The sequence below is a fragment of the Manacus candei genome, unplaced genomic scaffold, assembly GCF_025592945.1.
Source record: "Manacus candei isolate 608988 ecotype Guabito, Panama unplaced genomic scaffold, ASM2559294v1 h1tg000028l, whole genome shotgun sequence".
NCBI classification, from domain to species: domain Eukaryota; kingdom Metazoa; phylum Chordata; class Aves; order Passeriformes; family Pipridae; genus Manacus; species Manacus candei.
Genome location: NW_026138076.1, coordinates 6,641,323 through 6,654,192, shown reverse-complemented (window position 1 = coordinate 6,654,192; position 12,870 = coordinate 6,641,323). Strand labels below are relative to the sequence as shown.

Here is a 12,870-nt window from a genome sequence, read left to right as displayed (position 1 = left end):
TTTACCTCAACCCAGCAGCTGGATTGCCTCATCCTATTTTTTAATTTCCCTCCCGAAACTGTGGATTTCCTCTTATCTCTTCTACATGCAAGGCACCTTCCATTTCTACCCTGCCTTCCTTTGCAGCTATCACTTGTCCTGTAAGCAGTTTGCAACTCCTGTTCTTCCTGAACCATGTCTGTTAATCTCTGTGATTCTCTATTAACTTCTTTTCAGACAATTATCAAGTCACTGACCCTATCCTAGGCATCCTCAGTCTGACTCATGTTTCTGTGGTAACCCATCTACCTCCAGCTGTGTCTTAGCCATGCTGCTGTTTCTAGGCACCATTTTCCCTTCAAGCTGTTTCTGTTTCAGGAATCCTCTGTTGGGTTCCCCCAAAAGAGAGGACTGAGAGGCAGCCAGACACCTCTCATGGGCGGATGACAGGAAAACCACAAAGCAAGAGGTCCACTGTGTTGATCAGACCTTCAGACCTTCATCCCACTCCTCTACAAATGTTTTTTCTTATGCCTTGAATTTGGTGATGAGGTGGATGTGCTGTTAAAGGCATCTGCGTACTGAAGTTTAGGGATATTTTGGGCTGCATGGAGATAATTAAGCAGTAAATAATAGTTTCCAAATATGTAAGTACAGTCCTCAGGAACTGGTCTCATAGAGATCTGTATCAAAATCTCCTCTGAGATTTTGAGCAGAGCAAATAAGAACAAAAAATATTTCATTCATCTACTTGGCAGTATATTCTGGAAAGGCTGATTCAGACCCAGCTTTTCCATTCAACTATAAAATATCTGTATGTACTATCTTCTTAAGCGTTATTTTAAAATAGAAATGTTATTTGTCTCCTGGGTTCATTCAAAGCAACTAGCTGCATTTGTGGAGTCTAGTGAAGGTGTTTTATGTTATCAAATGTTAGGCATTGATATTGATGGCAAATATTTGCTCATATTTAACATAAAGCGCTAAGGACAGTGCTAAGAAGACTTCTTGATGCTAGAATGGCTACAGGCTACAGGCTTTCAGTTCCAATGTAAACGCCCAAGAAAGTAAAATTAAGGTATTGTTAGCAACGCATTTATTCACTTTTATTAGAAGTTCTTCCTTTTTAGAGCTTCACGTGCCCAGTCAGCTCTCACAAAGCATTTTAAAACCTAATGTATCTTGACATAAAGATAGATAATAGATAATAATAAATTAATAGATAGATATAGGCAGACAGTCCACAGATGTTGATTAAAATACTCCCCAGTGTAACATAAACACTTTTATTCCTATCTTAAAGGAACTACAGAGAAAAAAATGTTATGTATCAAGTTGTGGCTTCTAATTATTTAATTCATATGCATAATAAGTGTATTTAACCAAGTAATTAAAAATGTCTTAACTGAAATGTAGGTGGAAAAAATTTCTCTTCCTAGAAGTACCTGTTTAAAGGGAAAAATTAGTAAAGACACTGTGCTGATATTAGAGTTGTTTAATTTTTAAAAGTTTCACATTCTGTAGGCAATAGTCACAGAAACCTATAAGGATGTGCAATACTTTATTGCACTGTATAGTCTACCTGTCCTTCACATCTGGCAGCACATTTGTATGGTAAGTGGCACCCACTGTGAGAAACTCCCCATGGACCCTGCCTGAATGCTGTGGGACACTGGGAATTTGGGAAGCCCAATGGCCTGGGCTGGTGTTTGCAGTGCTTGAGCACAGACGGAGAGGTACCGGCTGTCTTGCCAGCCCCCTTGGCAAAGGATCTTATTTATAAAATTGCTCTGCTCTTCATAACTCTTCCTGTGGCCACCTGTGTGCCCAGGTAATCTATGGATCTCCATTTTCTGTAAAGGCTTATTTTGGTACCTAAAGTGAGAGCTGGGCTCTTCTAAAACTGTAGTTTAATGCACAGTGGTTTTCCCCCTGCAATAGTAGTTATTTTCCACTGCAGCTGAAAAGCTCTTCAGCTTTGCCAGGGTACTTTTCTGTTGTGCTCCCTACACACCAATGCACTTACAGACACCTCTACCTGCACCCAATGCCATCCTGATGGCTGCCAGAGCAGGTGTGCCTGCCAGCCACTCCACGTGCCATGGGTGGTCCACGAGGTATCTACCCCCAGACCACTGACAACCTGTCCATTTGCTCCTCTGCAACTGTCTCCACAAGCGGACACAAGGGACCAGGGATGTGATGGGGACATTGCTAAAGCACTCAAACCACACAGACCCCTCCTGACTGCCCAGTGAAGATCATTACTAAATCAGCACCACTGAAGCCTGAGCCTGAGATTCTCCCTGTTCACACAAAATTGTCCCATCAGGGAAATCCCAGAAGCAGCTTAGCTGAGAGACAGTTGCATTAAAATCAAACCCATGGGGAATGCACATATGTGATTTTAAACTATTGTGTTTCCATGATCCTTTCCTAAGAGCGACTGGGGGTGGCATCATGCAATGCAGCAATACATGTAAAAGTGGCTGAACAGCTGTGAAGAAGGGAATATTTTGAAATACTTGTCTGCACTGTGAAGTTGCTAAATCATTAGTGTAGTCTGGTCTTACAAAACACAGATAAAAACAGGCCATTCTCCCTGAAAGCTTTGGACGATAAGGTTTTATAATACTATTTTGAAAAAAAGCTGCAAATAAGGGAGTGAACAAGAAAGGTGGGATGTGTTGGTTTGTTCTTTGAATAAAGTCTTTTTTTAGGGAGTTTTCTAGCCTGACATATGATTTTATATGAGCATTGCATATTCTTTGTTAGCAACTTTACAGAAACTGCTTGTAAATACTCCTTCCCATCAACACTGAGTTTCCCTTTGAATAATGAGCAAGTTTTCTTACATATCTTGTGTATTTTGCAAGGTCTGTTCCCTCCAAGGGAATTGTGATGACTGAAACTCCTATCCAGTGAAACCACTAGCCAAAGAGCTCTGTGATCAGCTAGCAGTGGTGTTTAATAAATAGTTCCCTTACTATCTCTTTTATAATCTGGAGGAGTACTTTGTCTGTCCAGTGCTAAGGACTCATTCCCCAGTAGATGAATATCTACGGGGCATTTTGCTGTGAAAGCTCAGCACAAGATACTAAATTACGGACCAAAGGGATGAGTAGGTATGGCAGGGCTGTAGATCTTGCACTGCTGGCATGGCCAGGTAGGATTTCCAAGAGCCCAGACAGCCAGTCAAACCCACAGCTGTAGAGGTGTCCTCATGTGTGCCATGTTCAGGCCACTTTTGAAAGAGCCCTCTCAATTCATGCTTCAGATCTCTTCTGTTTTCCTGTATGATAAAGATCTCCCACAGCTCACAGCGACTATTTTTCCCCTCCCATGTGTTTTTTTAGCAGCAGGTAGTTGCTAGTCCTTCTGCTCCAGAAGGAGGGGATGTACCCCTGTCAGAGGTGATCAGTGCTGTACCGGTATTTCCTGGGGAGGTGGTTTCAACACGTTGCTTAGGGATGGGTCTGAACATATTCCTGATAGCCCCATGTGCTCAGATGGAGGTTCTTTACTGGGAATGGAAAGTTTTCAAAGCCTCCACAGTAGACTCTCTGGATCTGCCTGTAGTGTTTTCCAAAGCAAGTGTTGCCCTGCAGGATGAAATACAAATGCATCTGATGAAAGAGAACTGGAACAAAATTAAACCCCATTTAAGATTCACAGAAATTTCCCCTGTGTTACATGATCCCCCACATTTCAGTTTTGTTTTTTGCTCTCTGTTTTGTTAAGGTTGCTAACAATTTGAAGGTAAATTGGTGTTTCATTGAAAGTGCTTTCTGAATTTTAGGTGCTTTTTCACTTTTAACATCCATATCTTTTACTTACTCCCAAGCCAGTCTGCAGTTATATGGTGTCTGTATTAAATTAATGTTTGACTTTATAGTCTATGTGCTGTACCACCCAGCACCTCCTCCATTTGCAGTAAGTAAATATGCAAGTGCTACGTTGCCCTTGAAACCTGTGCTCTGTGACAAAGGTTTTATGCTGAGAAGAGGTGGAAATGCCAAGTTTCTGTGGGTCACAGACCTTCCTGCCAGCCATGCATGAATCAGAAACCCACCCCCAGTGATCTGCGAAAGTATGGTGTGAGACTCTTGGGACCAGGTGACAAAAGGGCAGACTCAGCCACCTGAGAAGCATCCACCTCTCTCTGAGACCTCAGCTGTGAAAACCTCATCTCTGAGAGAGGAAAATGTGTGAATGACAGACTGAGTTTTCACAAGGTAGTAGCTATACAGGGAAGAATTTTTTTTCATTGCTTGTGCAACAATGAAAAAAAATTTGGTTTCTGTTGCTTTATATCAGCTTATCTACAGGGGCAGATTTAGTAGGAGGACCCATCAAATTTTCCACTGCTCTGTTTGCCCAGAGTGACATGATACAACTACAGATGTGCTGTACTAAAGCCATCGCTTTTCTCTGGTAGCTACACCTGGCAGCTTCAACTGATAACTGAGTTTCTTTGAAGTCCTTTGGCCTTGGGGGGTCAATACTACACACTATTTGACTCTCTTAGGACTGTACCAGGCTGACATGATTTGTAGAAGTATTAGCACCCTGGAAAAGTGAGTATTTGTACAACCTTCCCATAACAGGCAGTGACCTTGTCTATGCTGCCAAGCAAACTAGATTTGAGCTGGCTCCATAACTCAAGTACCAGTGTGCCACTCTTCCACTTCCAGATCTCACCACTGCAGCCTCAGTTTTCAAAGACTGGACCATCCCATGCAACACGGCAGTGATAAAAACTATATCTGATGCAGATGTGTAGGCAGTTCTCCTCCAGAGTCTTCTGCTGAAATGCTACTGCAACCAGGAAACACCAAGTTGGCAAAAGCAGACCTTTTCACAGAAACATTGTCTCTTCCACCCAGGTTTTTCTGGGAAGATCTGAGAGATCTTGAATGATTTCCTTATCCAAGCAGAAAAGAGAAACAGCTTGCCTGGACCTCCTCCTTCCTCACCTAGTGCACCTCTTTGGGAGCAGCTGTCCTTACCAGGTGGAGCAAGACTGCTATGAGAAGTTCCTACTCCCTTGAGCTGGTTAGGCAGCATCTTGAGCCCAGATAAGCTCTTTCAGATAAAACCCCTCTTTCTGCCTGGGGTCTCTGAGGTGATAGCCATATAGCTGAGACTCAAAGCAGCTCTGTGGAATAGAAGGGTATTCTTATTTCCACTGGGGGATCAGAAAGGCACCAAGAGGCTAACATAGAATCACAGAATCACAGAGTATGCCGAGTTGGAAGGGATCCACAAGGATCATCATGTCCAACACTTGGCCCTGCATAGGACCATCCCCAAGAGTAACACCATGTACCTGAGAGTATTGTTCAAACATTTCTTGAAATCTGTCAGGCTTGGTGTTGCAACCAACACCTGGGTAGCCTCTTGCAGCACTCAACCACCCTCTGGGTAAAGAGCCTTATTCTAATATCCAACCTAAACCACCCCTTCCCTTGGGTTCACTGGTCACCACGGAGAAGAGATCAGTGCCTACCCCTCCTCTTCCCCTTACAAGGAAGTGCAATGAGTTCTCCTCTCAGTCTCCTCTTCTCCAGACTGAACAGACCAAGTGATCTCAGCTGTTCCTCATACGGCTTCCCCTCAAGGCTCTTCACTGTCTAAATTGCCCTCCTTTTGACTCTTTCTAATACCTTAATATCTTTCCTATGTTGTGGTGCCCAAAACTGCACACAATATTCAAGGGGAGGCCACCCCAGAGCAAAACAGAGTGGGACAATCTCCTCCCTCAACTGGCTGGCGATGTTTTGCCTGATGCCTCCCAGGACACGGTTGGCCCTCCTGGCTGCCAGGGCACTGCTGACTCATATTCAACTTGCCATCAAGCAGGACCCCCAGGTCCCTCTCCACAGCACTGCTTTCCAGCATCTCATTCCCCAGTCTGTATGCACATCCAGGGTTGCCTCATCCCAGGTACAGAATCTGGCACTTTCCCTTGTTGAACTTCCTATGATTGCTGATTGCCCAGTGCTCTCATTTGTCAAGATCTCTCTGCAGGACCTCCCTGCCTTCGAGGGAGTCAAGAGCTCCTCCCAGTTTTGTGTCATCTGCAAACTTGCTCAGTGTCCCTTCCAGTCCTGCATTCAAGTAATTTATGAAGATATTGAGGATCACAGGGCCTAAGATGGAGCCACTAGTCACCAGTCTGATGTTACCCCATTCACTGTTACCCTCTGTGCTCGACCTGTGAGCCAATTGCTCACCCACCACATGATGTGTTTATCCAGCTCTGTGCTGGACAGTTTGTCCAGAAGGATCCTGTGAGAGACAGTATCAAAAGCTTTACTGAAACCAAAAAGATTATACCAACTTGCTTCCCTTGATCAGCTTGGTGGGTTACCTTGTCACAGAAGGAATTCAGGTTGGATAAGTAGGACTTTCCTCTCATGAAGCTGTGGGGACTGTGACCAATGACTGTTATCTTTCAGGTGTTTTTCAATAATTTCCAGAACAATCTTCTGCATAACTTTACCAGGCACTGAAGTGAGACTGACAGGCTTGTAGTTTCCAGGGTCCTCCTTCTTGCCCTTCTATAAAATCAGGACAACATTCACTAGCTTCCAGTCAGCTGGGACCTCTCCAGATTCCCAAGACCTCTCAAAAGTCCTTGAGAGAGGTTGTACCATGACAGCAGCCACCCTTTACTCCTTGGGGAGTGACAGAGGCACCTTGTCAGCTCTGTGCTTGGCTGCCAGCCCATTTCGTCTGCCCTCTGCTTGTAATTGTTAACTCGCTGGGAGTAGGAAAGCTCTGGTTAGCACAGGTAGAGCTTTAACTCTGAGAGGCCAAGACACAGGAGTAGAGCAAGGTAAAACATCACAGATTGCTTCTTTCCTGTCTTCATGTTTAGGCTCCCTTTGCATTATTTCATCATACTGTTTCAAGTCTTTTTGTTGTCATTTTGAAGTTTCAGCTGTCATTTGAATGACTGCTCTCATGACAAAGATTTACTTGGAAATATATGTACTCCCACAGATCAGGCATTCCCTCTCAGCTCTCAGCAAGGCACGTCTAGGCTTGCATGTAACCTTAGAACAATATGGAGAAAGGCTATCGTGATTTACCTGCCACAAATTATCTATTAATAGCACCATTTATGTACTTTTTTTTCCCCCTTCATGGTATGCTTTCCTAGGTCCCCTTCTTAGTAGGTTTCCCTTTTTTTGTGTGCTTTGTTCTTTCCGTGGTGGACAGGGCAAGCAGAAGAGGGGTGATCTTTTCAGCACTGGCTCTGCACCCGTGTCCCGGCACTGCCTTCCCCCACAGGTGTTTGCAGGGAGGGTGAAACATGTGTTGTTCACAGCCTGGTAAAACATTGACCAGCGCAGGCAGACGAGGCTGTGGAAGCCCGGGGCTGCCCAGGGAGGCAGGCAGGCAGGCAGCGGGAGCCCAGCAGCAGCCAGCACCCACGGGAACACTCCAGCTTCTCCCCAGGTACTGTTTTCCACTTTCATTTTCCCAGCTTTGAAAGGCAGAAGGGCAACAGTGCTGAGTAATAAGGTTTGCCAAAGTTTCTCTCCTCGGAAGTCAGAAGAGGAGTTAGCCTTGTTGTTTTGCAGTGAGCAGTAGCTGACTGCATGGTGTCATCTAAAGCATGGGTTGATTAACCTACACTTGATTAGCTAGTTGTTTGGATTTTGTTATATCTTTAAACAAACAAAATTAGTGCATAACTAACTCAAACCAGCTGGCTTCTGCTTTTCTTCTAACTGAAGAGTAGGAATAGGAGTCAGATTCTAATGAAAATGTGTAAACCAATTATTGCAACAGGATTGTGGGTGGCAACTCATGCTGAAAAATACTTGCTGATTTTTGAACGAGCTTTGCACAAATAGGCAAAGTGACTAATTTTTCAAGACTTTTTTTCATTTTTCAAGATTTTTTCCATGTTTTAAGACAGTAGACGCAGAAAAATACCAGGATTTAAGTTCCAAGAATGTATATGCTGTTCAGAGAGGTGAAGACAAATACATTCAATAATTGTTTTAATTTTGCTCAGTGACTGAAAGTTTCTACCACCCAGTGGAAACTGATTCGTTCACGCATGAACCATCCTCCATGTGTGCTTTGCTGATCTGGATGTGTCTTTATATAAATACAAATGGTTAGTAACTCCTCAAAAACTACCTTTGACACCCCAGGTAACTGACAAATAATCCTGAAGAGGGCTCAGTGTGAAGTGAGGGGCATGTAGTCAGTATTCACAATTCACAGTATGTTTTGTGTGCAAAACAAAATGCAAGAAGTAGATTAAAAAAAAAAATCTGTTGCTTTCAGTTTATTACTGTCTGTCCCTAGCTGTGCTTGCTGCTTGCTTCATTCCTCCCTGATGTGACAGAGATTTTCTTGATGTGTTGGCTAACTGGGCTTGCACATGACATGATATTTATGCTCAGTAACTGCTCAGGGGTGTTAGGTAGTAGTGAAGTGTGGTAACACATTTACTTTATTAAAAGTAGTCTAAGTGTGGCTCCAGCTCTTAGCGGTACTAAAACTCCTAGAGCAAAGTGCAGGAGAAAAGTGTAGAGAACAAAGAAATTGGATTCCTACAAGTTTCTGCTTTAAAGGATTGAAATATGATTCAAGAAAAAATTTGGTGAAGGCTGCACCATAGTTTCAATCTATTGATGAATGTGTAGACATAAAGCATGACTATGATTAAATCCTGTGATTTTCATGTGTGTCATAGTGATGTGTGATTCCTGTCCTCTCCTCCCAGGAACAGTGGTTCCAGTATTTGACAGTAAATTGGATTGATGTAGAAGTTTCTTCTGCAATGACTAAAAAAAGCAGCAGAATCTTATCTCAGAGTTCACAGTGACTGAATTTTAAAAAATAAATATGTAAAACAAAAGATAGTGATGACAATGTTATCTTGTCTGTTTGCATACAAAGATAGAGTTCTAGCTGGTGACTATAAGAGAGATTATGTGACTTAAATGTAAGGTATAGGACTGTTGACAAAATCTGTTCAGTCTTTGAGTCCTGTTTGCTCTACAGAAGACTTCTTTCAGAGCAAAACCAATTCTTTTCTGTCTCTGAATCAAGAAGTCAAAAAACCCCCCATCACCAGATAGGTAGGTTTCAGGTCAAGGGGGCCATAACCATCTGTAAATTATAAACAATTTAATTTATTTCGGCAAATAGTAACATATTATTGCAAGCTAAAATGAAGGAAATTGTTTTCATCCCCTGTGCTTCATTCTCAGCACAGCTTTCTGCCAAGTTTCAGTTGGTTAAACCTGTGTACATAGACTGAAAGGAACAGGGCTGTGCAAGGGATCATGAGGACAGCCTGGTCTGCAAAATCTTTTTCTGGATATGCAAGGTGGAAAGACTGAGAATAATACTTAGCCTGGGCTAGTTACAGAGAGTTGTTAATTAAAAAGAAGTCTCTCTTCACCCTTCAAGGCAGTCCCTGTGACACAGGTATTAATGCTAGACCTATATGAAATAAAATGTCCTGGATCCCACAAAGATTTCACAGTGACATTTTTTAAAATTTCCTATTTGTAATTGAACCAGGAATTATCATGTTAAAGGGATATATTAAATTGGGAATAATCTCTTCAGATACTTTATAAGGGAGTGATGCCCTCAATAGAGATGCCAAAACAGATGACAAAAAAAGAAATCCCACCAACCAAACATCCCCATGCAACCAGGATTACAGAATGGGGCATGGCAAAACTCCACTGTCTCCCTCCCAGAAAGTGTCAGGGTTTCCCAGCTTGCCCACGTGTGCCAGAGCCCCACATGGTGAACAGGGCCCTTTTGGAAGCAGGAGTAGCCTAAGTCCCTGCTCTCTGGGGGGGGGTGACAGGGCTGTCACTGGGAGGGTGCCAGGAGGAGCATCTGAGCCATGTGCTCAGTGACCTCCTGCACCTGAGCTCTCATTCCAGTGGCTTACATTTGTTTACTGTACTTGTTTGTGTAGCAGGTATCACACCACTGGTGAGATGTTGCAATTGCTTTCCTTGATTCCCTATTACAAAGACGTTGACAACAAATCACCTGGATCAGACGGGTAACTTGGGGTTTGTTGTGCTGGACCTCTTTGTTTAAGAACACACCTCAAGGGACAACTTCACAGTCATTATTTTTTCCCCCAACACAGCAGCCATATGGCACCTGCATAAGGACGTTGCAGGTGTTTGGGGCTTGAGACAGAAGAGCAAGCAGCTCTGCAGTCTCTGGCAGAAGTCTCATTCCTTCTATAAGGAAAGCTCCCTGCTTTTCTCTCTGAATACTGAAAATCTTTTCTATGTAGAGGTGTACTTGTACACCACCCACATGACCAGAAAAGCTCCTTTGTGTTACTTTGGGAGCAATTTTAAAACACTGGAATTTAAGTAGTTTATTTCCTTAAGGCAGAAGTGTGAATTTTTCTGGGGGGTTTTTGTCTTTTATAGGAGTAACAGTTTTCTAAGGGAAACTATTTACCTTTTCAGAGACAGTTGCAGAAGTACATTTTTGTGTCAATTAACTGTTTCAGTGAATGAAATTATCAGGTAAAATGCAAACCTTAAAGGACAGTGATCAGAGACAAGCAAACTTACCCTTGCACATTTCCATCTGAGCAGCAGTACTAGCAATGCATCGAAACCCCAGCTTTTCATTTTTGCTAAAATAACACAAAGTGTTAACCCACGAATTGCAGCTGAAGATGAAATATAATTTTTGCAAAATGAAGTAACTTTAATTATTTTAATTTTAAAAATTAATTTGTGCTAGATTTCTCAATGCATTTCTCAATGGTGACAATGAGAAAAGAACACTTAGGTCTTGATTTAGTTTTTCCTTTTTTGCAATGTGTACTTTTAATGAGAATATTTCTTTATGCAATTTGTTGTTTCCTGTAACAACTTTCAGAACTTCTATCTGCTCAGAAGTCAGATGTTGCACAGATCAGAGTGCAGCATATAGTTGATGATTAAACATATCTATCCAAATGAATGGCAGCTCTGCCTTCCCCTCCCCAGTGCTGGGTCAAAATGTTTCCTTTTACTTCCAATATTAAACAACAATTCAATAGTATCAGTACTGACTTACACTCTGGAAGGTAAAAGTAGAAATAATAACAAATAATTTTAGCAGAAATGTTTCTTTTTAATGGCTGACTAAACAACAGCTTACTTCTCATACCACAGTATCCTGACTTATGGATTTACCACTCTTCTTCCATGAATCTTCCAGGCTATAAGAGCAAAAAACAAAAAGAAATGACCACAGTGCCATTTACCTTTGTATTTGGAAAGAAACAAGTTTGAGAGGTCAACAGATTACCTCTCTTGTATCTAATGAGTATTTAGGTTAAAAACAAAAAGGCTTTGTTCAAACCAAAACTTTTTGATGTTGAGGGAAGAGCGATCCTCTACTGACTTCTCACCCCTTCTGAAGAACTGCAGAAAACAGTCATTATTCATTATTTCAGTCTTTTCTATCTCCTGCAAAGATATTATCAGACAAATGCTGTGGCACTATAGCAGCGATGTAATTTTTAATGGTCTCCAGAAAAAATGCACATCTTTCTTGGATCTTCTTCACTCTGGGAAGTCTCTGTTACTGCAACAGGAAGCAGTCCCTGCAGCAGGCCTTAGACAAACTGTCAGCTGGCATCATGCTAAACTTTACTGAACAGAATACTTTCACCTGAAAAACTGGAGACGCTTTAAAAGGAACATTGCTAAGTAAATATTCTGTAATGTGCAGAAACAGCTTTTTCTAACCCGGTTTATGGCACTTTTGTTAATGCTTCTCCAAGCAATACTCAGGGCAGCCTCTCTATCTATCATGAAGCTCTTCACGCCTATAGTTAGGTCTTTGTGGGCAGACAACTTTATAAAGCTGAAACTAAGGGCTTGACAATAGAAAATTCATTGATAGGCATCTTCAAGATGAATTTAACAGTATTGCTTTGTCCACTGGTGTTAATTGCTGGGATTAATAGATAAAATCTTGATTCTGCAAACCCTTCTCTACCTGTTATCATGTTTATATATGCTAACTTTATCCTTGAGACCTACATTGCCATTACATACTGCATTCTGAAGGGGCTTCATCAGCGTATGCTTATGAGTAAATGCAATGTCTGAAAGGGCTATGCCGGCTTGGGCCATTAAATAGGCATAATGTCAAGGATGGCTCTGAATGGATTTCCAGGGAAAAACAGGCTGTAGTACTGAAAAAGTTATAGGATGCGCCTTTGGACCTCTACAAGCCCATTTAGGCACCACACCTGCATGAAAATGTAGGAAGGGTGTCTGGGATTACTGCATGGACAGCTTGTTTGGCTTGGTAGTGGGTACCATCAGTATGGATGGTGGACACTGGGTACAGTGGAGGTTACTGGAGGTATTAGCTCAATGATTTTACTTAGAACTTCTTGTCAATCTGTATAGAAACATAAAGCTTAGATCTGTCTCAGCAGTCAGGTGAGAAACTCTTAGCCAGAGGTACACTGTTTGAAACTGTGCAATGCTGTAAATACAGACATTATCATATCACAGTGACTGCAAAACCAGGGAGGAGTGTGAGATGATCAAGCCCATCTATCCAAATGAGTATCACTGATCCCAGAGGTCTCTGTGGAGAGGACATGCTGCCCTTGGTCGAGGGAAGGCTGAAAGACAGGAAAGGAGCTCTGGGCACCTGGTGTATCAGGAAAACCTTGTAAAAACATTCCATGAAAGGGAGCAATGTCACAGAAACTAACAGGTAGAGTGGTGGGTGAAGGGAGTGGGGGAGCCATAAGATTGTCCAGATGCCTGGACTTCAGTGGAGCTGCCTTTTTCAGAGGCTTATCATATTCTATAGTAGAGAGGGGTCATCTAGGTGGAAATCCAGGACAAGAGTGCT

At 42.4% G+C, this 12,870-nt stretch overlaps 1 protein-coding gene across 5 annotated transcripts in view; it reads left to right on the top strand.

Moving 5' to 3' along the window:
* RBM47 (RNA binding motif protein 47) overlaps nucleotides 1-12,870 on the top strand; it is a 79,678-nt gene that overhangs the window by 27,602 nt on the left and 39,206 nt on the right. Inside the window, exon 1 of one of the 5 annotated variants that reach the window (XM_051789983.1) lies at nucleotides 6,801-6,820. The exons of 3 other annotated variants lie outside the window; for them this stretch is intronic. Coding sequence is in view for 1 of the 2 variants with exons in the window: in XM_051789975.1 (XP_051645935.1) it covers nucleotides 7,301-7,446 (146 nt within the window). In the remaining variant the exon portion in view is untranslated. Of the gene's footprint in view, nucleotides 1-6,800; nucleotides 6,821-7,181; nucleotides 7,447-12,870 lie in introns of those variants that run through there. One more of the 5 variants, XM_051789975.1, reaches the window with a different exon arrangement.